General features: G+C 48.9%; 2 protein-coding genes across 2 annotated transcripts; both read right to left on the bottom strand.

The window, feature by feature from the left end:
- Positions 1–1,132: 1,132 nt before the first annotated feature.
- tap2t (transporter associated with antigen processing, subunit type t, teleost specific) lies at positions 1,133–9,925 on the bottom strand. The gene is made up of 12 exons (XM_086139959.1): positions 8,853–9,925; positions 8,127–8,622; positions 6,900–7,014; positions 6,308–6,438; positions 5,922–6,127; positions 5,627–5,824; positions 5,086–5,214; positions 4,491–4,682; positions 4,245–4,418; positions 3,919–4,078; positions 2,548–2,684; positions 1,133–1,480 (listed from the first exon to the last, which is right to left on the bottom strand). The coding sequence occupies exons 2-12, from the start codon at positions 8,587–8,589 to the stop codon at positions 1,286–1,288; spliced, it is 2,100 nt and encodes a 699-aa protein (XP_085996085.1). The 5' UTR covers positions 8,590–8,622; positions 8,853–9,925; the 3' UTR covers positions 1,133–1,285.
- A 1,327-nt stretch (positions 9,926–11,252) lies between these two features.
- Positions 11,253–20,254, bottom strand: slc16a5a (solute carrier family 16 member 5a). The gene is made up of 5 exons (XM_086139960.1): positions 20,171–20,254; positions 18,696–19,027; positions 17,830–17,973; positions 15,403–16,233; positions 11,253–12,332 (listed from the first exon to the last, which is right to left on the bottom strand). Exons 2-5 carry the CDS (start codon positions 18,973–18,975, stop codon positions 12,070–12,072), a joined length of 1,518 nt encoding a protein of 505 aa, XP_085996086.1. The 5' UTR covers positions 18,976–19,027; positions 20,171–20,254; the 3' UTR covers positions 11,253–12,069.
- Between the last annotated feature and the right edge of the window lie 2,652 nt (positions 20,255–22,906).

Here is a 22,906-nt window from a genome sequence, read left to right on the forward strand (position 1 = left end):
TCAGGCGCGATCGGGATTATCGGGATTTTAATCTGTTTTAATTCACACACATAAAAGCACCGGTCACCATTTTAATAGCAAATTTCAAGTTTTATTTTATTGTTTCTTTTATTTACATAAACATCAGCAAATCCGTCCTGATCCTCCATCTTTGTAGTTTTTACTGTTTTCCCTCCTGGATTGCTTGAAGTTAAACAATTTATTGGAAAAATCATAATATTTTTGCTGTTTCATGAGGAGGTATCTTCTAGTTTCCTGTCAGATTTAAAAATATTAATACTGTAGGGAATGTTGTTGTTGATGTTTGTTTTCCGTGAGATTTTGGGGTTGCGGGGAAAAGCAATACAATTAATTTTTTTTTTTTTTTTATTACTTTACCGTCACCCGGGTGTTTACCTGAATAAAAACGCTGCAATACTTTCTGTGCTTTTATTTCTATATTTCTATAGGCTGCAAAACAATAAGAATAATAATAGTAATCAATCCATCCATTATATATTTTACGATAATTTTGACGATTTATATAAGATTTATTCAGACTTTTCATTCAGATTTTTATACTGATATATATATATATATATATATATATACATATAAATATAATATAGATTTCTCAAAAAAAATAGACAACACAATGTTACTCACTCCTGTGTGAAATCAAAGTGTCCACTTAGGAAGCAACACGGATTCATTTTGACTTGTTTTAAGGACATTTCATCTTTGTTTTCACACTTTCATTACAAATCCAGACCTCTATGTTAATACATTTGATTTCCATTGATCATTTTGGTTTGATTTTATTGCCAGCACCTTTAACTATGTCAAGAACAAAGTATTTCACAAGAATATTTCATTCATTCACATCTCGGATGTTATTTAGTATTCTCTTGTTTTTTTGGAACAGTGTATAATATAATATACTAATGAAATCTGAGGCAGGTGTTTCATGGTGACCAAAGGTCAGAGGTCAGATCTGACTTAATTTGGACGTGATGTGGTTTTACTTTTATTGACAATCTATTTCCCCTCAGATAGGCTTTATCTCCTCAGCGTGTGAAGGCCTCTGACCTTTGACCCCTGACAGAACGCTCTATGCTGAAATGGAACTGGAAAAAAAATGTAACACAAAAAATGATATTATAATATGGTAGTATCTTATATCAAAGTGTCTGTTAATATTGGATGCATGCAGTTCCAGTTGTGGCCAGAGGGGGCGCTAGTGAGCAACAAAGTGAAAATTTCAAAACGTGGCGTTGAAACCTTCGTGTCCTTCAGGAAGAAGTTCTCAGCTGGCCGGAGGGAAGAGCTTCTCCCTCAGACGGTGGTAGCGCCCCCTGCTGGCCATGAGCTGCAGGTGCGTCCCCTCCTCCACCACCTCCCCGCCCTCCATGAAGATGATGTGGTCGGCCTCCTCCACCGTCTTCAGCTGGTGGGCCACCACCAGAGCCGTCCGGCCGCCGGAAACCACCTGACGCAGCACCTGAGGAGCAACAGCGGTGACATTTGACCTCTGACCTCTGACCCCCTCCTTCACTCAATGACAGGAGAAAAAATCTTCAAGGACATGGAGATGTCAAGTGGCTATGATAACCTTAAACAATGACAGAGAACATGGAGAGAACTTTGGAAGGAGAACATGGAGAGAACCTTGGAAAGGGAACATGGAGAGAACTTTGGATGGAGAACATGGAGAGAACCTTGGAAGGAGAACATGGAGAGAACCTTGGATGGAGAACATGGAGAGAACCTTGGAAAGGTAACTTGAAGAGAACATTGGAAGGGAACTGGAAGAGAACATTGGAAAGGGAACTTGAAGAGAACCTTGGAAAGGGAACTGGAAGATAACCTTGGTAGGAGAACATGGAGAGAACCTTGGAGAGGGAACTTGAAGAGAACCTTGGAAAGGAACATGGAGAGAACCTTGGAAAGGAACATGGAGAGAACCTTGGAAAGGGAACTTAAGAGAACCTTGGAAGGAGAACATGGAGAGAACCTTGGAAAGGGAACTTAAGAGAACCTTGGAAAGGGAACATGGAGAGAACCTTGGATGGAGAACATGGAGAGAACCTTGGAAGGAGAACATGGAGAGAACCTTGGATGGAGAACATGGAGAGAACCTTGGAAAGGTAACTTGAAGAGAACATTGGAAGGGAACTTGAGGAGAACATTGTAAGGGAACTGGAAGAGAACATTGGAAAGGGAACTTCAAGAGAACCTTGGAAAGGGAACTGGAAGATAACCTTGGAAAGGAACATGGAGAGAACATTGGAAAGGGAACTTAAGAGAACCTTGGAAGGAGAACATGAAGAGAACCTTGGAAGGAGAGCACGGAGAGAACCTTGGATGGAGAACATGTAGAGAACCCAAGCGGGAGCAGATATAGAGAACCGAGGCAGTAGAACAAGCCGGTGGCCCACTGGACCAGAACCTTCTAGCTGTGAGGCCACCTTGCTGGCCCATCAGGCCACCTTTCTTCTGAGAGGCTCCTAGAAGAGGACCTCCCGTATGATGTTCTCCACAGGTCACCTTCTCACGTATCTCCCTCACCGCGTTCTGCGCCTCCACGTCCAGCTTGCTGGTGCCTTCATCCAGGATGAGGAGCTGAGGGTCTCGGACCAGCGCCCTGAGGACGGCCAGCAGCTGCTTCTGTCCCTCCGCCAGCTTCACGCCTCCTTCGCCCACGTCTGCAGAAGGACGGAGGTCACCTCAGTCTGGATCATCTCAAAACATCTCACCGCTGACGACAGGAGGAGCGTTGGCCTCCAAACCCCCCTGAGGGAACATCTCGCTGCTCCTGGACACCTGAAGGTCTGAAGGACCTTTGACCTGCTTAGCTGGAGGTCAAAGGTCAGGGGTTCACAACTAACGTCTGTGTTTTTACTCTACAGTTCAAGTGTGTGTGTGTGTGTGTGTGTGTGTGTGTGTGTGTGTGTGTACACGCCTATGTTCCTGGGTGTGTGCATCTGTGTGTGTAGGGTGTGTACATCTGTGTTCAAGAGTGTGTGTTTGTGTGTGTGTGTGTGTGTGTGGGGGGGGTAATGGAGGTCCTCAACGATGTCTCTATGACTATCATGTGTGTGCGTGTGTGTGCGTGTGTGTGCGTGTGTGTGTGTGTACCAATGGCCCTGGGTGTGTGTCTGTGTGTGACTGCACTTGTGTTCCTGGTTGTGCATGCATGTGTGTATCAGTGGTTCTCATTTTGTGTATGTGTTTGTTTACCTCTTGTACTGTTTGTGTGTGTGTGAGTGTGTGTGAATGTGTGGCAGCAAATTTGTGTTCCTGGTTTGTATGTGTGTGTATGTGTGTGTCTGTGTGTGTGTGTGTGTGTGTGTTTGTGTGTGTGTGCGTGTGTGACTGCAAATTTGTGTTCCTGGTTTGTGTGTGTGTGTGTCGGTGTGGGTGTGTTTGTGGGTGTGTACCTATAATCCTGGGTGTGTTTGTGTGTGTGTGTGTATGTGTGTGTGTGTGTGTGTGTGTGTGTGTCTGTAATCCTGGGTGTGTTTGTGTGTGTGTGTGTGTGTATGTGTGTCTGTAATCCTGGGTGTGTTTGTGTATGTGTGTGTCTGTGTGTGTGTGTGTGTGTGTTTGTGTGTGTGTATGTGTGTGTGTGTGTGCGTGTGTGACTGCAAATTGTGTTCCTGGTTTGTGTGTGTGTGTGTTTGTGTATGTGTATGTGTGTGTGTGCGTGTGTGACTGCAAATTTGTGTTCCTGGTTTGTGTGTGTGTGTGTCGGTGTGGGTGTGTTTGTGGGTGTGTACCTTTAATCCTGGTTGTGTATGAGTGTGTGTGTGTGTGTGTGTGTGTGTGTGTGTGTGTACCTGTAGTACTGAGTGTGTTTGTGTGTGTGTGTGCGTGTGTGTTTGTGTACCTGTAGTACTGGGTGTGTGTGTGTGTGTGTGTGTGTGTGTGTGTGTGTACCTGTGTCATAATTGTCCTCCAGAGCAGAGAGAAGGTCCTGGGCCTGAGTCCTCCTCACTGTGTCCCTCAGCTTCTGGTCGCTGACGTCCTCCAGACCGTAGGTGATGTTGTACCTCAGGGAGCCGGAGAACATCAAGGGGTTCTGGGACACCACGGTCGTCTGGACACACACACACACACACACACACACACACACACACACACACACACACAAACAAACTTCTAAGTAACCTTGTGACGATGTCAGGTTGGTTCTCCTCAAAGTGTCCAGATGTCTTGAAGGCCTCCTGACCTCCTCTAGATGTACGAGTCCCTTCTGGTCCTACCTTACGGTGGAAGTACTTGTGTTGGTATCGGCTCAGCGGCTCCCCGTCCAGGAGGATCTGCCCCTCCTGGGGTTCGTAGAGCCTGGTCAGGAGGCCCACGGCGGTGGTCTTCCCGCTGCCCGATGGACCCACCAGGGCCGTCATCTTCCCTGGACGAAGCTCCAAAGACACCGCCTGGGCGGAGGAGAACCTTCTCAGATCCGATCCCAAAGGAAAACAACCTCGAACAGCAACAGCGGCGCTTACCTTCAGCGCCGGTTTGTCCTGAGGGGCCGAGGGGTACGTGAAGGTGACGTTCTGGAAGACCACCTTCCCCTCCAGGCGTTCAGGAGCCAGATCTCCTGTCGGGGAGCACCGGGGCGTCCGGTCCAGGTAGCCCAAGATTTTGGAAATCACGCCGAAGGTGGCCAGAGTGTCTCCAAGGGGGACCAAGATCTCCTGAGGTGGAAGGAGGAGGGTGGAGTTAATACAACACAGAAGGCGGTGTGATGCTCACCTCCCTTACGGCCACTCGTCGGATGACCTTTGAGGACTTACTTCCTGGAGGTACCTTCAGATCTAAAAGTAATGTGATCTTTAGCTGCTTTGATTCCCATGCTAACTTTTCTCGAGCTTCTCAGGATGAAGCTACTTTGGGGTCCTACGCCTGCTAGCTGGCTCAGCTTTAGTGCTCCTTTTGTCTCCAAGCTGCTTTGGAGACTGGAGACCAGGCACGAGGCACTACACTAGGTCTCATCTAGATGTTGGGTTTTCCGAGCAGAAGGTAACATCAGGGGACCCAGAATGGACCCCTGAGGAACTGTGGTTGAGAAGACGGCGGGCTTCACGAAGGTCAGCCCACCATTAAGTTGGTCAACATCGGCTTCTGGTACAGCATGAAGGACACGAGGCTCCCGATGCTGAGCTGGCCAGAGAAGATGAGTGTGCGGGCCAGGAGCAGCATCAGGATCTTCATCCCCAGGTCGAGCAGCTGCAAAAAAACGAAACAGAAAAGAACTCATTCTGAAGTGAATTTGAAGAGAAAGGCCGTCAGAGGGGAGCAAGAGGTTTAATCTGGAGACAAACCAAGGGGACATTCATCTGCTCATTATCTAAACTGCTTATCCTGAACTCGAGGTCAGATGGTTGCTGGAGCCTGACCCAGCAAGACATACAACGATGCACCCTTTCATACAAATATCATACTGACATACAAGTAATCACTCTTTTAGAACTCCTATAGAGACATACAACAGGAACCCCACCCAGACAATGGGGAGAACATGGAGACTCCACATAGAAAGGCGCCCTGTTGGAATCCAACCAGGGACTTTCTGGCGGTGCAACCACTGCACTGCCCATGAAGAGTCCCAAGAGTTTATATCTGACTGTGCTGATCTTACCCTTCGTACCACGCCGTAAACGACGCTGTAGATCCTCTTCTCCAATCTGACAGCCTGCATTTTGGCCAAGGCTTCGCCGTACCTGCTGATTTCGCTTCCCTCTGCCATGAAGCTGCGCACCGTCCGGATCCCCTGGATGGTCTGGAGGGCCACCTCGCGGTTGCGAGCCTGACACTCCTGCAGGCGGTCCGTCATCTCCTGGCCGGCAGGAACCGCAGCGTCACCAGTGTAAACAGCTGCAAACCAGCCAGCTTGGACCGACAGAGGTCACAGTTGCCCGTCTGATCCCACCTACCTTGTTCAAAGAGATGTATCTCTTATTGACGATGGCGAGCAGCAGGATGTGGACGCAGGTGAGGACAGTGAGTTGGAAGGACAGTGTCAGCATCACGGCCAGCATGAGGCAGGTTTTCACGGTACCGCGAGCTAGGCTGTTAGCATTCAGCGCCACCGCTCGGCCCATCTTGTCCACGTCAGAGTCCAGCCGGGCCGAGAGACGTCCTGCGGGGCCACAGTGAGGAGATGTGAGATTGGAGGTCCATCTGGACGGGTTTCTAGAGCAACCAGAAAGGGTCTAAACCGGACCCGGCAAGAGTTTGCCTGCTGGGCCGGCTCTTGTGCACCCTGAGCACAAGAGTGACCCATCTGATGTCCACATTCAAGTGCTTATGTGGGGCTCACCAGGGTGGTTTTCCTCAAAGAAGTGCACCTCCTGCCACAGGAAGGTACTGAACAACAGGAGCCTCAGCCTCTTGCTCAGTCGGGTCAGGACGCACTTGAACATGCCCCCTCGCAGGCCGGAGAACAGAGCGCTGCGACGAGGGAGCGAAACATTTCGTTAGCTATGACCCCACGAGCTGCTTCAGGGACTCGTTGGAGACTCCAGATATGGCCACGCATGCAAGATCTAGTCGCTAAATGAGTCGAAATGCGAGATTCTGAACATGTTTCCTGTTAGCTGATGTTAACAAAGGGAACATCATGGGACCCTGTGGAACTCTAGCCCCCAAAACAAGTAAATAAGAAGCTGTGGGGAAAATAAACAGAACAGAACAAGAAACATACACAGGCGTCTAATACTGAGATGGTGATCCATGTGCTCTCCAGCTCACTGGATCCAGTTCCAGATGATACTCGATACAACCTCGACAGGTCAGCTGTCAATTACATGGCCACACAAGGTGCGGAAGCGCTACATAAGAGTAGACCGTATATTTCCCAAGTTATACAAATGAGGAAAGGGGGAGCGCAGAAGCGGGCAGTTTTCCGGTACCTTCCAAGGGACACCAGCGCCAGCTGTCCGATGGTGATGTAGAAGGTGGAGTGGAGAACTTTGCCTCTGAGCATATCAATCACCTTCCCCTGGTAATAAGGGATAAACGCCTGGCCTGTTGGTCAGAGCAAATCAACCTTTGATAAAAACAGTAACACTTTCATGGAAACATCAGATCTGCATTTGAGCCATGCAGGGGGGTGAGGAGTGGGGGGGGGATCCCAACTTTCACTGGCCAAGAGGTGGGGTGCACAGAGCCACATATAGAGACATACAACTCCTGATCCTCTCATTCACAAGTCATATAGAAACATACAAGTATTGACCCTCTCATTCACAAGTCATATAGAAACATACAAGTATTGACCCTCTCATTTACAAGTCATATAGAGAAATACAACGCCTGATCCTCTTACTCACAAGTCATATAGAAACATAAAAGTACTGACCCTCTCATTTACGAGTCATATAGAGACATACAACTCCTGATCCTCTCACTCACAAGTCATATAGAAACATACAAGTATTGACCCTCTCATCTACGAGTCATATAGAGACATACAAGTATTGACCCTCTCATTTACGAGTCATATAGAGACATACAACTCCTGATCCTCTCACTCATAAGTCATATAGAAACATACAAGTATTGACCCTCTCATTTACGAGTCATATAGAAACATACAAGTATTGACCCTCTCATTTACGAGTCATATAGAGACATACAACTCCTGATCCTCTAATTCACAAGTCACATAGAAACATACAAGTATGACCCTCTTATTTACGAGTCATATAGAGACATACAACTCCTGACATGTAAAATAGAAACGTGCAACAATTCACCCGGTCATCATTCAGAGCTATCAAACCATTCACATATCTGGACATTTAGGGTCTCTATTGAACCAGGAATATGTCCCTGGACTGTGGGAGGAACCCGAAGAACCCGGAGGAACCCCAGGCACAGGGACAATATGGATACTCAACACAGAAAGCCCCCCCTAACGGAATTGAACCAGGGACGGAATCGAACCAGGGACCTTCTTGCTGTGAGGAGGAAGCACTAACAAAGCGCTAACGGGTCAGTTTGATGTTCATTTTCCACCCTCTGCTGGACAACAGTGTCATTGCACTTTGAAAAATCTACATGAAAGACTGGATAAAGGAGCACTTTTAGTGGACATACGTATATACAGCTATAAACACAAGTATGAAAACACTCACAGAAGACAGCTAAGAACAAGGAGGTGAAGGCGGCGATCAGTTGAAGGACGTCTGGCCTGAAGAAGGTCATCAGCCTCAGCAGGAGCCCTCTGACGTCCACTTTCTGGCTCTTCTTCCTCTCATCCTGCGACAGAAGCTTCTCCCACAGCTGGAAGGCCAGCCAGGAGGACCCGGTGACCAGCAGCAGCCCGCCGAGGTCAGGACTCGGTCCGGCGTACGGCGCCCTGAGAGCCCGTCCCGTTTGGACCACAGGCTCAAGGAGGCAGAGGAGCACCACCAGATGGCGGAGCGCCGCCTCCGACTCCATCAGTCTGGACACGAAGGTGTGCAGGACGACCCATTTGACCGCCCCGAAGGCCCAGACACTCGCAAGGCAGTCGGCGCACTGGAGCAGGACCAGGCCGGCCCAGCAGGCAGCGCACAGCGCGGCGTGGAACACCAGGACCACCGCAGTGGACTTCATCAGTCTACCTGAAAGGGTTTAGCTTCAGGGGAGCTGCAACAAAACAAGAAAAAGCACTGTACTTTTATGAAGGGGTGTGGTACTACTGCGGTACTTGTACCCTCCCTGTACTACAGTGTACTACTACATTAACTTTGGACTTAGCACGATGGTACGGAGGTGTTGTAGCAGGCACACAGATACTGAGAAGAGCAGCAGGTTGTTATTTTGCAAAGGTTGTGTGTGTGACAGCAACCGCGAGTGAATTCAGTAGAAGTACTTACTAAACACTGCAAGTAAGCCAGCTCTCCGGGGAAATGACAGTCCGTCGATCACACCTTCAGAAGCCGAAGGTCCGAGGACGGGCTCACGGTGAAGACCTCGCTCGCGATTTTCGTCGTGGAGGCGCCCAGTACATCCGGGTATTCACTTTCACTTTCACTTTCACTTTCACTTCGACTCCAAACACCGAATTCTGTTTCTAAACCTGTGTCCCGTGATCCGCAGTAGAGGAAAAAACTAAAATCACCTTTCCACCGTCTTCACTGTCACCTCAAGATCACGATCTTTCACTTGACGCCCTGGGAGTAGATAGTTTGCCCACAAGATGGCACCATTGTCAAGGTGAGGCCAGTTGTCTCACTTCTGGGGTCATCACATCCAATCAACCTTCTCCGTTTAACTCTCTTCTCTGGATACTCTTTTCTCACTCCAACTAACTTCATGACTTCTATCACTCCACCCATAAATGTTCTCTTTGGTCTTCTTCTGGTCCTCCTGCCTGGCAGCTCCAGCCGCAGCATCCTTCTGCCAAACTACCCACCATCCCTCCTCTGACCAAACTATCTGTCTCTGGAACATCTACCATGTGTTGTCGCCCCGGTGGACTCATTCCCGATCCTCTCCGTCCTTGTCACTCCCAAAGAGGAACCTCCACATCTTCATCTCTGCTGTGCTTCCTGTCTCCTCAGCACCACTGTCTCCAAACCATGCAACATCACTGGAGTGCCCACTGACTTGTACACCTTTCTGTCCCTTCTGGGTGATACTCTTTCATCACCCCTGACACTTTTCTCCACCTGTTTCAACCTACTTGAACCAGTCCTCCACCTCTCCTCCGCATGCTCTGTTGCTCTGGACTGTTGACCTCCACCTTCTTGATCTCCACTCCCTGTAGCTTCATCATTTCCCTTGCGTCCCTCTCATTCATACACATATATTCTGTCTTGCTGCAACTTACTGTCATTCCTCACCTCTCCAGCGCATACCTCCACCTCTCTAGATGTTCCTCCACCCGTTCCCTGCTCTACAAACATCATGGTCCATGGAGATTCCTGTCTCACCTCATCTGTCAGTCTGTCCGTCACCACTGCGAACAAGAAAGTCCCACTTCCACTTTGAACTTGTCTTGTCACCCCTACAGCACCCCTAACCACTGTCTCACGGCGAGCATACATGTCCTGCCCCGGTCTAATATGCTTATCTGCCACTCCAGACTTCCTCTAACAACGCCGTAGTTCCTCTCTCGACACCCTGTCATATGGTTTTTCTAGGTCTGCAAAGACACAGCGAAGCTCCCTCGACTCTAGGAATAACTAGGAATAAATATTTATTATTAATACACTTTGCCCGTTTTGAGCTGTTACGTAATTCTTAAAAACATACACATCCTTGTGCCTTTTTTTTTCTTTCCATTTATTCCCCTGTCACAATATGACATATAAATAATGGTGTTATAATCAAGCAATACATTTGACTTGAGGTTTAAAAAAAAACAAACAAAAACAAGCAGGAGGTTCCCGGTGAGTGTCGAGGTTCTCCTGATTCTCCCGCCTTCAACGGTTGTCACCAAACCCCTTTTTAAAGCAGCAGGGGATAGAAAAGTTGCCCGTCCGGCCCCTTCGCCTCGCTGAACGGACTCCTGTTTGACTGATAATCGTACAAAATGCATCAGATATGCATGAAGGCACTGGTCTGCCAGGGGAAGAAGCCGAAGGTCGACCGGAGAGGGCAGATTCTTCGCAGCTCTTATGGTCTGAAGAAACGTCTGCCAGGTTTCTGTCGACGTCTCGACATTAAAACCAGAGAAACCAGCCAACTGTTCAATAGAAATGAAGAAATATTTGGCTGAACCTATAAGAAAAAAAAAAAATCACCACAAGTCCAACAAGCAGGAAGTGGTGATAAAAACCTGAAAATCCCGCCAGGAATCGACAAAACTGAAAGAAACTCGAGTTTGGCCTTTTTAACTCGAGTTAAAAAGGCCAGGATTGGCAGCGCGACCGTCGATTCTGTTCAAACTACGGCCGATTGATCAGATTTCGCCCGGAGGGTCCGTTTGGATTTCGTAAAGCTGATAAGACTTTTCTTCCATTTGCATCGTAATCGATTTGAAATGAAGAACAATCGTCTGTTTTCTCTAAAACTCCTGAAGGCAACATTCGCGTGGGTTTGACTCAAAATAAATCCGATATTTTTAGAGACATACGAGGCGGCCGTGGTGAACGGTGGCGTCGGGGTCTCGGATCGCGCGAGCGTCGGACCGACGCCGCAATCCGTCTTTTCCTTCTCTTTGGCGAACTATTTAACGGTAAAGCGGAAGAATTACGAAAAGCGCTTTCGCACGGTGGCCAAGACAAACGTTCGGCCCCGATCCGATGTTTCGGACGTGGCGACTGTCGTGATTGGTTAAGTCCCTCTGAAGCCCCGCCTCTTTGCTATCAGTTGCTAAAATGCTAATACAAACGAACGTATCTTGGAAGGGGAGATGAACCCGAGCTAACCGACTCTGAGCCAGCTGAGAATTTAGGAGCAACAATAAAAGTTATGACTGATATTATTAAGCCATTAAATGCATGTTTTAGCAATTATTATATCAATATTTTTGGTGCTTTTGGATTTATTTATTGGGTCATTTCAGCTTTTCTTTCTACTTGCGGCTCTTCTAATGGTCCTGATGTTTGGAAAAAGCCTCAATTGGTGTTTTCTGTCTCTTATTTGGATTTGTTTGTCTGATTGTCCTCTTTGCTCATGGCCGCCGTCGCGCTTCCTGTCACGTACGTCGCGGTTTGAGCCCGACTTCCTGTGTTTTCAAAACAGCGATCAGGCCGGAAGCCATCTTGCAACTCTGATAACCGGAACGGATGTTATAGCGCTGATGTAGCATTGCTAAGCTAACCCGATAGATTCACCCCAAGGCGCCTGTGACATCAGGCTTCGATCGTACCGGTGTTTGCATGTCGCCATGGCAACAACCCTCCCTACCCTGTTAGCTAAACTGTTAGCCGTACCGCGGTTGCTTCTGCGCCGCTTTCCTTCCAAAGCAGAAGACCTCCAGAAGACAACATCTACTGCGTGACCTTGTGCCGTAAAACGTTTTCACTGCCATAAACCGCAGGAAGCTGCAATTGTAGGCGCCAATGTCAACGTTAACGGGAATAAGACTCAACAAGACTTCCTCCCGGGCTTCGGAGCATCAGGAGATGTTTGGTTTCACGTTTCTCAGACGCTGGTGATGTTCTCCGCCCCGTTGGCCTTCTCCCTGTCGCCCTCCGTCGGCACGCTGCTGTACTGACAGCCGGGGGCCACGCTGACCGCCGCCGGGTCTGTCGACGCCGCTACCGCCGCCGCCGCCGCTGACGACTTCCTGTCCCTCCGATCCAGCCAGCAGAAGGACAACATGAGGAAGATGGCGGAGGAGGCCACGACGACGCTGCAGGAGAAGAAGACGTGGAAGTAGTGGCCCGTTCGGTCCACCAGGATCCCTGGAAGAAGGATAACATCAGCTCACACCTTGAATTCAAATAAACACCTCAGTCCATTAGGAAACAACCTAGAGGGTGCACGTCTCTCTATGGGGGCCTGTGATTGGTCCCGGGTGAACCCCGCCTCCTGTCCAATGACAGCTGGGATTGGCTACAGCACCCCTGCAACCTTGGCTGCAAGCTAGGGGGTTCAGATAATGAAATAACCAGTGTTGAATCTTCTGCAGAGATTGTGTGTGTGCATGCAAACACACACACACACACACACACACACACACACACACACACACACACACACACACACACACACACACATAGTCTCTCTCCCAGGATCCAGTGACCTCCCGTAAACACTGCTGTCATCTGAGACGTAGGCTGGGCTAAAAACAACCTCTTTGGCCTTTTACCTCTTTGGCCTCCTGGTCTGTGTGTGTGTGTGTGTGTGTGTGTGTGTGTGTGTGTGTGTGAACCCCGTGACGGTTTCTGCGAAGGTACGTTTCACACCCGCAGCTGTGAACCCGGTCGCCGCCCGGCTGATCCAAACACGTCACCAGCGCGGGTTGTTTCCAGCCTTTAAGAGCTGCCGTCGATCAATAAAGGAAATCAATAACGGAAATCAATAACTGACCCAGACGGCGAAGGGCTTCGATATTGAAGGGCAACAACCTGAGAGCCGTATTCTGTAGCGCTGACCGTCTGCGCTAAGTATGTGACAGTTGCGCAACAGATGAGATAAGAACGACGAGGAAGCTGATTGGGGTTGGACAGGAAACGAGGGAAGACGGAAGAAAAAAAAAAAGAGCGAAATGTTTGAAAGTCGTGCTTTCGAATGACGTTCAGAATTTAAAACTGTTACCAAAGTGAAATCGGTGTTTTTTTATTTATTCCGTTTTAGCGTTCGTCTAAGAGCAGGAATAAAAGCTAACCGTGAGCGCTGTGCTAGCCGCTAGCTCAGTGAAGGTAGCCCTATAGCTCCTACAGTTTTCTCATTGGTCAGAATCCCAGGGGGCGGGGCTTGAGCGACCGCAGGCGACTTGTACAAATATTAAAGCTATTTCTGTATAAAAACACAATCTAACTGGTCATAAGAATGAAAACAAATAAGGTGCTGCGATCATTTCTGTGTGTTTGTATAGTAAACAAGCGAATGCATCAATCAAAATCAATGTTTCTTAACATGGTGGTGTTTACTTTACCCTGCCCCCTTCCTCTCCGCCCCGTCCTAAATGGAGCACAGTGTTTTTCCCCTCAGCTGGTTTGAAAAACTATTTACACTGTCAACTCCCTCTGCAGGCTCCGGGGCCACGTTAATCCACCTGCGACCTTTGAGAATTGAGAGGAGGGAAGGGCCATGTAGGACCTCATGTAGACGAGGCGGACTGGTGGCGTAGCGGTTAGCGCTTCTGCCTCACAGCAAGACGTTCCCTTTCTGAGCGGAGTATACGTGAACTCCCTGGGGGTTCCTCTGGGTTCTCCAGGAGGGTCATTGGAGACATGTGAAGATAAATGGTTGGATGTCTCTGTATGAGTGGGTAAATTGTTGTGTCTATATAACATGTGAATGAGAAGGTCTCGCAATAATGTTTGAATGACTGGGTCAAGAGTTGTATGTCTCTTTAAGACATTTGAATGAAAGGGTCGATTGTTAGACGTCTCAAAATGATGTTTGAATGAGAAGGTCAAGAGTTGTATGTCTCTATAAGACATTTTAATGAGAGGGCAAAGAGTTGTATGTCTCTATAGGACGCTTGAACGAGGGGGTCAAGAGTTGTTTGTCTCAAAATGATGTTTGAATGAGAGGATCAAGACTTGTATGTCTCCATAAGACATTTGAATGAAAGGGTCATTGTTTGTTTGTCACAAAATGATGTTTGAATGAGAAGGTAATGAGTTGTATGTCTCTTTAAGACATTTGAATGAGAGGGTCACAAGTTGTTTGTCTCTACTGGAAATTAGAATGAGAGGGTCAAAAGTTGTATGTTTCTATAAGACATTTGAATGAGAGGGCAAAGAGTTGTATGTCTCTATAGGACGCTTGAACAAGGGGGTCAAGAGTTGTATGTCTCTTTAAGACATTTGAATGAGAGGATCAAAAGTTGTATGTTTCTATCAGACATTCAAATGAGAGTGTCAAGAGTTGTATGTCTCTATAAGACATTTGAATGAGAGGGTCAAGAGTTGTATGTCTCTATTGGACATTTGAATGAGAGGGTCACGACTTGTATGTCTCTATAGGACGCTTGAATGGGGGCTCAAGAGTTGTATGTCTCAGAATGATGTTTGAATGAGAGGATCAAGACTTGTATGTCTCCATAAGACATTTGAATGAAAGGGTCATTTTATGTCACAAAATGACGTTTGAATGAGAAGGTCAAGAGTTGTATGTCTCTTTAAGACATTTGAATGAGAGGGTCCCAAGTTGCTTGTCTCTACTGGACATTAGAATGAGAGGGTCAAAAGTTGTATGTCTCTATAGGACGCTTGAACGAGGGGGTCAAGAGTTGTATATCTCAAAATGATGTTTGACTGAGAGGATCAAGAGTTGTATGTCTCTTTAAGACATTTGAATGAGAGAATCAAAAGTTTTATGTTTCTATCAGATATTCGATTGAGAGCGTCAAGAGTTGTATGTCTCGATAGGACGCTTGGTTGGGGGGTCAAGAGTTGTATGTCTCTATGTGGCCTTGTGATCAACTGGAGGCAGGTCCGGGGTGAACCCCACCTCTCGCCTTATGACAGCAGAATGAAAAAATGAGTGAATAGAGCATTGCTGTCTCCATGTTCCATGGTTAAAACTGTAGCTTGCACTCATCTGTGCATGTTAGCAAATGGATTTCAGCTATACCAAGTTAGCATCTCTGGCGGCCTGACGGCTTGAAATATCTGTGGGCTCAGAGTGACACTGAGCTGGACGTGTCTGGTTGGAGGTTCATGCCCGTCTCATCACTTGATACCGGTAGCATGAAACGATCTACAACATTATCACCATCACGATGTCCTTCTGGCAGTGCTCAGAGGACGGAGAAGAACCTCCACGGTTCACGTGGATGGACGACAAAGGTTCCCTTACCTGCAAGCGGCGGTCCGACCAGCAGCGTGACGCTCTCCATGATGGCGAGCAGGCCCAGCGCCGAAGGGAAGCGTCTCATCTCCACGATGTCCATGAGGACGGTGAACATCAGTGAGCCCACCACGCTCATGGACAGGCCGTAGATGACCACGTAGGCCAGCAGCACGGGGAAGCCGGCCCCGATGCAGCAGATGCCGTTGCTGAGTCCGTTGACCAGCAGCGCCGAGGCGAACACGTACACATGGCGACCTTTGAACCAAGGCAGGTTGAAGACGATGCCGATGGGCGGGCGCACCACGATGTTCACGATGCCCAGGATGGAGAGCAGCATGGCGGCGCGGCCCTGCTCCATGTGGTGGGCGGTGGCGTACGGGACCAGGTAGATCAGCGGCACCACGAAGCCCAGCATCATCCAGGTGATCCCGATGGCGAACACCAAGTACCGCCTGTTGTTGCAGAACTGATCGAACGCCATGTGTCTGCTGAGGGAGGACACGAAACAGTTCCACGCCGTCCTCCCCCATCCTTCCTCCTTCCTCGCCCCGGCGCCCGAGGGTCGGCGCTCCATCAGGGGCCGCCCCCGGAGTTGCGGCGGCGCCAGGGGCCTCATCACCGCCCCGCAGACGCAACAGTTCAACAGGACGGCCCCCAAAACCAGGAAGCTCCCCCTCCAGCCCAGCTCAGTGTGGAGGTAGTTCCCCAGGACGGGCAGGATGCACAGGCCCAGCGCCGTCCCCGTGGACGACATGGCGTTGGCGAAGGCACGGCGCCGCACAAAGTAGTGGCCCAGGATGGTGACGGCCGGCTGGAAGCAGAAGCAGAAGCCCAGACCTGAAAGGAAAGACGCATCAGACACCCGGGAAGTGACCAAACCTGGCAACACGGCTGCGTTGGTAGACTAACAAATCTACCAACAGGACTAACAGATAACATAACCAGGCAACAGGACTACAAGAGACCCAACCTGGCCACCCAACTGGAAGACAAACAAATCCGGCAACCTAATGGGAGGCCATACCGGCCACCCGACTAGAAGACAAACAAATCTGGCAACCTGGTTATCAGGAAACCAACCTGGCAAAAAGACGGCCAAACAACTGACCTGCCAACCAGACAAATAAAATAAAAAAAACCTGACCACTTGACTAATAGAAACTACCGACTATAAGACAAATAAATCAAGCTACCAGACTAATGCTGGGCTCACACCTTACGGTCTTCCAGTCAAAGACTGAAATTGTAAATCGGACGGAAAACGTAAGCGTTGTAGGGAAGTCCAACTGGAGTCTAACTAGAGTCTAACTGGAGTCTAACTGGAGTCTAACTAGAGTCCAACTGGAGTCCAACTAGAGTCCAACTAGAGTCCAACTAGAGTCTCACTGGGGTCCAACTAGAGTCTAACTAGAGTCCAACTAGAGTCTAACTGGAGTCTAACTGGAGTCCAACTGGAGTCCAACTAGAGTCCGACTAGAGTCTAACTGGAGTCTCACTGGGGTCCAACTAGAGTCTCACTGGGGTCCAACTAGAGTCCAACTGGAGTCCAACTGGAGTCCAACTACAGTCCAACTGGAGTCCAACTAGAGTCTCACTGGGGTCCAACTAGAGTCCAACTAGAGTCCAACTAGAGTCCAACTAGAGTCCAACTACAGTCCAACTGGAGTCCAAATAGAGTCCAACTGGAGTTGCAGTGCTCCTGTAATGGCAGTCATTAAGTGTTAGCTGGTAGTCTTACAGTCTGAGTGCAGTCGTAGCTCGGCCTTTGCCTCGTCCTGGGGTGTCTAATATCAACTCAAGACTTAGTGTCACGTCGCCGTGCTGGTACCAGCATGACGGGAAAAGAATCCAGTTGTAGTTTTCCATGAGTCTTTTCAAAATCTAAGCAAATTCTTTAGAAGAGACATAAGACTTTACATTTCACGAGTCTTTATGAGTCACAGACGAAAACCAACGTGGCCCAAATACCATTCCAGGGCCTCCAGCTAAGACCTCCTGAGGAGCCGCAACGCTCGCTAACACGGCGAGCCGCCAGGCCGATGTGTGTGTCGTGGCCTGTCTCCCGGAAACCACATGTCCGCTGTTTACATTTCCTCCATTCCGCTGCGACGGCACGCATTCCTCTCTCTGATTGGCCGCCCCGTCATGCGCCGCCCTCCTCCTATTGGCCGACGGCGCCCACGGCAGCTGTTTGTTTTTTAGCGGTGACTGACAAGCGGAGACCTGCCCGAGTTCCACCTGTATCTGATTGCTTTTAAATGCAGGCTAACTCCTAGCATACGACCGGCTTCCATGCTAGCTAGCCTGGGTAAACGTCTCACACGGGGTCATATCTGCTTATCATGAGACGCTGATTCATCGCCATGGCGATCAGACTTTACGCTTTGGGAACCTTTGCGCCCGCCGCCATAAACCCGCCGATCGGCAGCTGACCTGTAATGACCCCCGCCGTGATGTACAGCTCGGTGATGGAGCGCGTGAAGGAGCTGGCGGCCATCCCGAGCCCGCTGAGGACGCCGCCTAGCATGACCGTCGCCCGGCAACCCAGCCGCTCCACCAGCATGCTGCAGAAGGGACCTGCAGGATGGAACCACAAAAAGGAAAAAACCATAAAGCGATTAGTTCAATCGGGGGGGGGAGGATTAGACTTCTTTAAAACCTCTCACATGTTCGGCATAACCGGATTTAATCTGAAAAAAAAAAAAAAAAAGTTTATTATCTTCAAGGCTTGGGGTTCAACCTGGACCGATCACGGGGCCGCAAACCCTTCATTCACACGTCCTAGTTGTGTTTGTCCAAATTTTTGCGGTTTTCTTATCAGCACAGAGGCGTCCAACAGGGTCCACCGCACCGCTAGCGCTAACGCTAGCGCTAACGCTAGCGCTAACGCTAGCGCTACGACGCTGTTCCGACTGATAACAACTTGTTATTGGCCCGGTGGAAACATGATGAAACATGCGTGTCTGGATGTTCAGAAATGGAGATTAAAGTGAGGAGGTTTCACTTTGAACATAAAGGAAGATAAGGCACACACACACACACTTTGCTCTCGTCATCGGGGGTTAAAGTTTAGCCGCGTGAGCGCGAAACCAGGATGTACTTGCTTTGTCAAATAAAGAAAAAAAAAAAAAAAAAGGGGAAGTTTTGTGATGCAATGGCGAGGACATGATGTGATCCGAGCAGGAGGTCGAGGAGAACGCGGCGGCGGCGGCTAGCTTAAAGGAAACTAGCGTAAAATGCTAGTAAACGGCACCCGGAAAACAAAAATGGAGTCAGGGAGCGAAAGGCGGGGCTCTGACCTCCGGCGTGGAGCGCAGAGGTCATGATGGACGGCACCCAGGACGTCTGGCTGTTGGAGGCCTGGAACTCGTTCTGCAGGTCGGTGTAGAAGATGCCCACGCAGGAGGGGAAGGCCAGGGTCAGCGCCAGGACCATGATGGTGGCCACGAGCACCACCCAACCCCAGCCGCCGTCCGGCGCCAGCGATGCGGGCGGAGCCACGGCGGGAGGCCCCTCCTCCGGCCGGTGGGCCTCGGGAGGCTCCGGCTCGGCGCCGCCGTTGCCGTCCTGGCGAGTCATTTTACGCGGGTCAAATCTGCAGCGTCCGCTGCCATGACCCTCCCGGGCGCCCCTGCGACCGCAAGCAGCACAAGGGGGCGTCAGAACACGGCGCCATGGCGACAGACAAACAAACAATGGTGGCGGGGTGAGACCGCCGGCGGGCAAACAGCTGATCGTCGCGTGAGCGCGTCACGGACGGATCCAAACGTGGCGAGCGGGGGGGGCGAGATGGAAGTTTTGTTCATGGTTGATTCTGGTTTGACACCTTCCATCTGCTGGCCAATCAGGAAGAAGCAGGAAGTGACTCACCCTACCTGGAAATTTGTCATGTTTACGCATGTATTGATCATTAAGAAAAAAACAAAAAACAAAAAAAAACATCCAGAAGTAAAAATTCTACCTTTCTTTTGTTCACACGCGCCAATTAATTGCGAAAAATTGTGTTTATATAGTTATTATAATGTCGCTCACACACTTATTATGAAAAATGTGTGTAAACATTGACAAACCAAATCCCTGTAAACACACTTTCACACACACACACACACACACACACACACACATTTAAGTCTGGCTTTTTTCTTTTCTTTGTTTGCAATCAAGAGGCTATTTTGATTTATGTCTTTAAATTCCATTTTTTTTTAAAAACGAGCCGCATTCAAAGTGAATTTCCCGTTTCCCCTTCCATGTATTAAATGCCCATCTGTTCATTTTCTACATTTAATACACTGAGTAAAAATAAAGTAAAAAAAAAAAAAAAGGATAAAATTAGAGACTGAATCTCAACCCTACGCCAACACGGCGATTATTAAAATTGAATTTTCCTTTTTTCCGGAGCGGCTGCAGAGCCGCAGCCCCTCGCCGGCCGCGGGAAGCCGAGCCCGGCGAGATGGGGGCCCGGACCGGAGGGGCGGGTGTGGATGCTGCCGGTCGGCGGGACAGCCCCACGGGAGGGGAGAAAACCGACGCTTCCCCCTTTTCTTCCCTTCACCCCTCCACCTTCTCGACGTCCCGCCAACTCATCAATCGGCGGACAACCGGATCGCGTCGCCGGTGGGTTCCGTCACCGTAATAACGGCGCGCAGGAGCTTTTATTCCCAAATCAGAAAAAAAAAACTGCTTTTTCCCGTCTTTTGTGTTTTTTTTTATTTTTTTTATTCAAACCACGGACGCATTTCCCTCCCCCTCCTTCCCCCCGGACAGCGCGGCTCACCTCGGTCACCGTGCCCGCCCCCCGGTCCCCGGTCGTCGCGTCGCTCCTCCAGGCGCGGTCGCTCCTCGATGGCCGCCGGAGCTGCGGCGCCGGAGCGGGGAGGCGGAGCTCCGGGTGGGAGGAGCCTACGGGCGTGGTGGGCGTGGTTTAGCGTGGGGGCGTGGTTTAGCCGGGGGGCGGACATGTTGGACATGTTGTTCTCTGCAGTCATGTGACCCGGAAGTCCTGAGAAGAGAAAGCGTTTTTTTTTTTTTGTTTTTCTCATCTTTTTTTTTTTTTAATTCTCTTCCTCCCCAGCTGCTTTAAGGTTTGACGTCATTTCTGTGCAAGATGGCGAGCTCTCCACGCCGTTACACTTCCTGTTCCTCCTCCTCGTCCTTCCGCCCGGATCTTTACCGGACCGGGATTAAACCAGGCTGGTTCGGCCGTCGCTCCCGCCGTTTGGTCTTCAGTGAACCTTCTGACTGGAAGGTGGAGAACACAGGAAGAACATCAAGCACCCATGCAGGGGAGCACAGAGGGAACCAGGTGGGAGAACGTGGAGAACGTTTAGGACCAACATAGGGGAGCATAGGGGAAAAATCCAAGGCAGGAGAACGTTGAGAGAACATAGAGGAACCATGGAGAGGACATGGACAAACAAACTGAATCCATGGAGAGAGCAAAGAGAACCGAGGCAGGAGAACCACTCATAGAACCCAGGTAGGAGAACATGAGAAGAACCTGGGCTGGAGAACTGCGGAGAACCTGCTGTAGAAGGCCATCAAGTCATTTCAGTATGAAAGGAAACAAAAAATGAATGAAGTTTGTTGTAAAAATACAAAAAGACGCCAAGCCTGGGTTTAAAACACAGACACATTTTATGATTAAAAACCAGACTGGAGGTTTTTTTTTTTTTTTCCTCTTTTTTTTTTTTTTTTTTTGTTAAAATCGTTACACGTAAAGAAACGACAATCGGTAGACAAAATCTCAAAAAATACAAAATAAATAAAAAGTGAAACAAAACAAAATGGAAAAAAAAAACCAACAAAAAAAAAAAAATTTTTTTTTTTTTTTTTGTCTTCTTGTCGCGTCTCCGTCGACGATGATTCACATTTGACATCAATACTGTTGATAAGATGGGACACGAAAGCAACGGTTGGGGAGGTAGAGGAGGACACTTCTCCACAACGTCTAGCTGAGCGTACAGGTGTGCACGTCCACGGCCGCATGCGGGGGTTCACGGGTGAGCGGGCGAAAACGGGGGGCGGGGCTTAAAACGGCGGCTTTCACCGTACGATTAGAAAAAAGCGCGGATTTTTCCGACTAGCGTTCCCCATCGGCTAGCGACCGGTGTTAGCGGCTTCCGATGTTTCGCCACGAGAGCGCCGAATAACGGGGATTAGAAAAACACGCCCCCGGGTTTTCCTTTTTCCCGGGCGCCATTTCTTTTATAAAAACAAACGTGTTGTCATGGCGGCGACGCTAACCGACGGAGAAGGGGGTAAAAAAAAAAACAACACAAAAACGGAAGGCGCGAGTTGAGAATGGAGGCTAGCCGCGGGTCCGATCCGCTTCCACGCCGCGGGACGAGCCGCGCCGGCCCTCGGCTCCGCCCGCCATGCATCACGTACACGTTGCACCAACACAAGGGGTCAGACGGCTAAACCCGAAACACGACGTCTTAAGTCTCTAGAACAATGCATGCTCTCATGTTTTTCACGTGCCCGAACAACATAGATAGATATAGATAGAAATATATATATTTTTGCAGATTTGTTAACATCGCACATAATCTGTAGACTAGCTATTGCAGGTGGAAGTGAATGGTTGTTATTAGAATTATTTTTCAGTGGCTGTTTGTAAAAAAAATAAAATAAAGATGTAGTCACGAGAACAGTTCCCGACCTTACGGCGAGGTCGACTCGTCCCGCTGTTGCTAAGAAACAAGTTCGCCGGTCACGCTAGCAGAGCCGCGGGACTGTACGGGGTGCTAACAGGCTGATGTTTTGTAGCTAAAACCCTCACCGTTGTCGTCGTGCTAGAAAGGCTCTCTTGCTTACAAGGCTAGCGAGCTAGCATGGTTGCCAGTCATGAGCTAGCGCACAGAGGAGGTTGCGCTGTTAGCCTGTCAACGCTTTTTGAGGGAAACCTCTTGGATCCCTCCGCAGATCTTTGTGAGTTAGCGTGCTATAATTAGCTCTTAGCACGGATGATAAAAACAGCTGGGACTGGGTTAGCTTAGCAGGACTGTAGATATTTGAAAAGAAAAAACGGTGAGGCTCGAGGAAACAGTCAGTGGGTCACAGGAACAACGGCGGTCTCGGTCGGGAACAACCGTAGCTTGTTAGCATGCTATATTTACCCTTTGTGCAAAATAAAATGAGGCTTAAAGTCAAGGGCATGTTGTGAGTTAGCCGTTGCACAATGGTAGCATCTTTATAAAGATACAGAACAAACAAAACGCATTTAAAGAAATAAACAAGAAACATTTTACCTGTTTGCTACACGGACAGATTATTTTACAGATTACAAAAAATAAAAAAAGGATTACGTTTTTACTTTTAGCGTGTAAAATTTTCTTTTTTAAAAAAAGGGGCCCTTTGTCTTTCCCGGATGCGACTTGCTAAGTGATTCTGTCACGCAGTCGATGTGCTTTTGAGCAAAAACAAACCAAAAAAACAAAACAAAACGCAGGTTAAGTCGTCAGGGTTCATCCTCTGGAAAACACCAACGCCCGTAGAAACAGTGGATGTC

Source organism: Fistularia commersonii, chromosome 32 (assembly GCF_037954325.1).
Source record: "Fistularia commersonii isolate RoL2024-O1a breed Wild chromosome 32, RoL_Fcom_v1.0, whole genome shotgun sequence".
Lineage (NCBI taxonomy): Eukaryota > Metazoa > Chordata > Actinopteri > Syngnathiformes > Fistulariidae > Fistularia > Fistularia commersonii.

Bases quoted from the DNA above. Each gene is read 5' to 3' on its own strand.
- tap2t (XM_086139959.1), bottom strand. From the start codon at position 8,589: ATGAAGTCCACTGCGGTGGTCCTGGTGTTCCACGCCGCGCTGTGCGCT. The intron at 6,439-6,899 runs GTACCGGAAAAC...CCCTCGTCGCAG, and splicing joins GCGCTGGTGTCCCTTGGAAG to CGCTCTGTTCTCCGGCCTGC. The intron at 4,419-4,490 runs GTAAGCGCCGCT...TCCTCCGCCCAG, and splicing joins AGGACAAACCGGCGCTGAAG to GCGGTGTCTTTGGAGCTTCG.
- slc16a5a (XM_086139960.1), bottom strand. From the start codon at position 18,975: ATGACTCGCCAGGACGGCAACGGCGGCGCCGAGCCGGAGCCTCCCGAG. The intron at 17,974-18,695 runs GTCAGAGCCCCG...TCCATCCTGCAG, and splicing joins CTCTGCGCTCCACGCCGGAG to GTCCCTTCTGCAGCATGCTG. The intron at 12,333-15,402 runs GTAAGGGAACCT...TCCTTCTTCCAG, and splicing joins GGTCGGACCGCCGCTTGCAG to GGATCCTGGTGGACCGAACG.